This window comes from Hippocampus comes, unplaced genomic scaffold (genome assembly GCF_001891065.2).
Source record: "Hippocampus comes isolate QL1 unplaced genomic scaffold, H_comes_QL1_v1.1 scaffold301, whole genome shotgun sequence".
Taxonomy (NCBI): Eukaryota; Metazoa; Chordata; class Actinopteri; order Syngnathiformes; family Syngnathidae; genus Hippocampus; species Hippocampus comes.
The window spans coordinates 156,590-156,837 of NW_017805928.1; the positions used below are offsets into that span (position 1 = coordinate 156,590).

The window sequence follows — 248 nt, forward strand, 5'->3', positions numbered from 1 at the left end:
GGCGGCGCGGCACCGCCGCGCAAAGTGTCGGAGCCGGCAGCGCCGTCTCCAGGCCGCCGCCGCCATCTCTGAAGCCCAACAAGCGCACTCAACCGTACGTGATATGCGCGCGTGTTCTTCACATGTATTTGCCGGCGGGTTTGCGCGCACCTTGAGCCAGAGGTGGCGGGCCGCGCCCGCCATCGGCCGCCCTCCCGTCAGGTTGAACCACAACGTCTCCGACACGACGCCGACGTCGTCCGCCCGGC

General features: G+C 69.8%; 1 protein-coding gene across 1 annotated transcript in view; it reads right to left on the reverse strand.

Annotated features, from left to right (window-relative positions):
* Positions 1-248, reverse strand: part of pex6 (peroxisomal biogenesis factor 6) — a 4,759-nt gene that overhangs the window by 3,472 nt on the left and 1,039 nt on the right. The window contains 1 exon segment of the mRNA XM_019889621.1: positions 7-247. Within this exon segment, the coding sequence (XP_019745180.1) occupies positions 7-247 (241 nt within the window).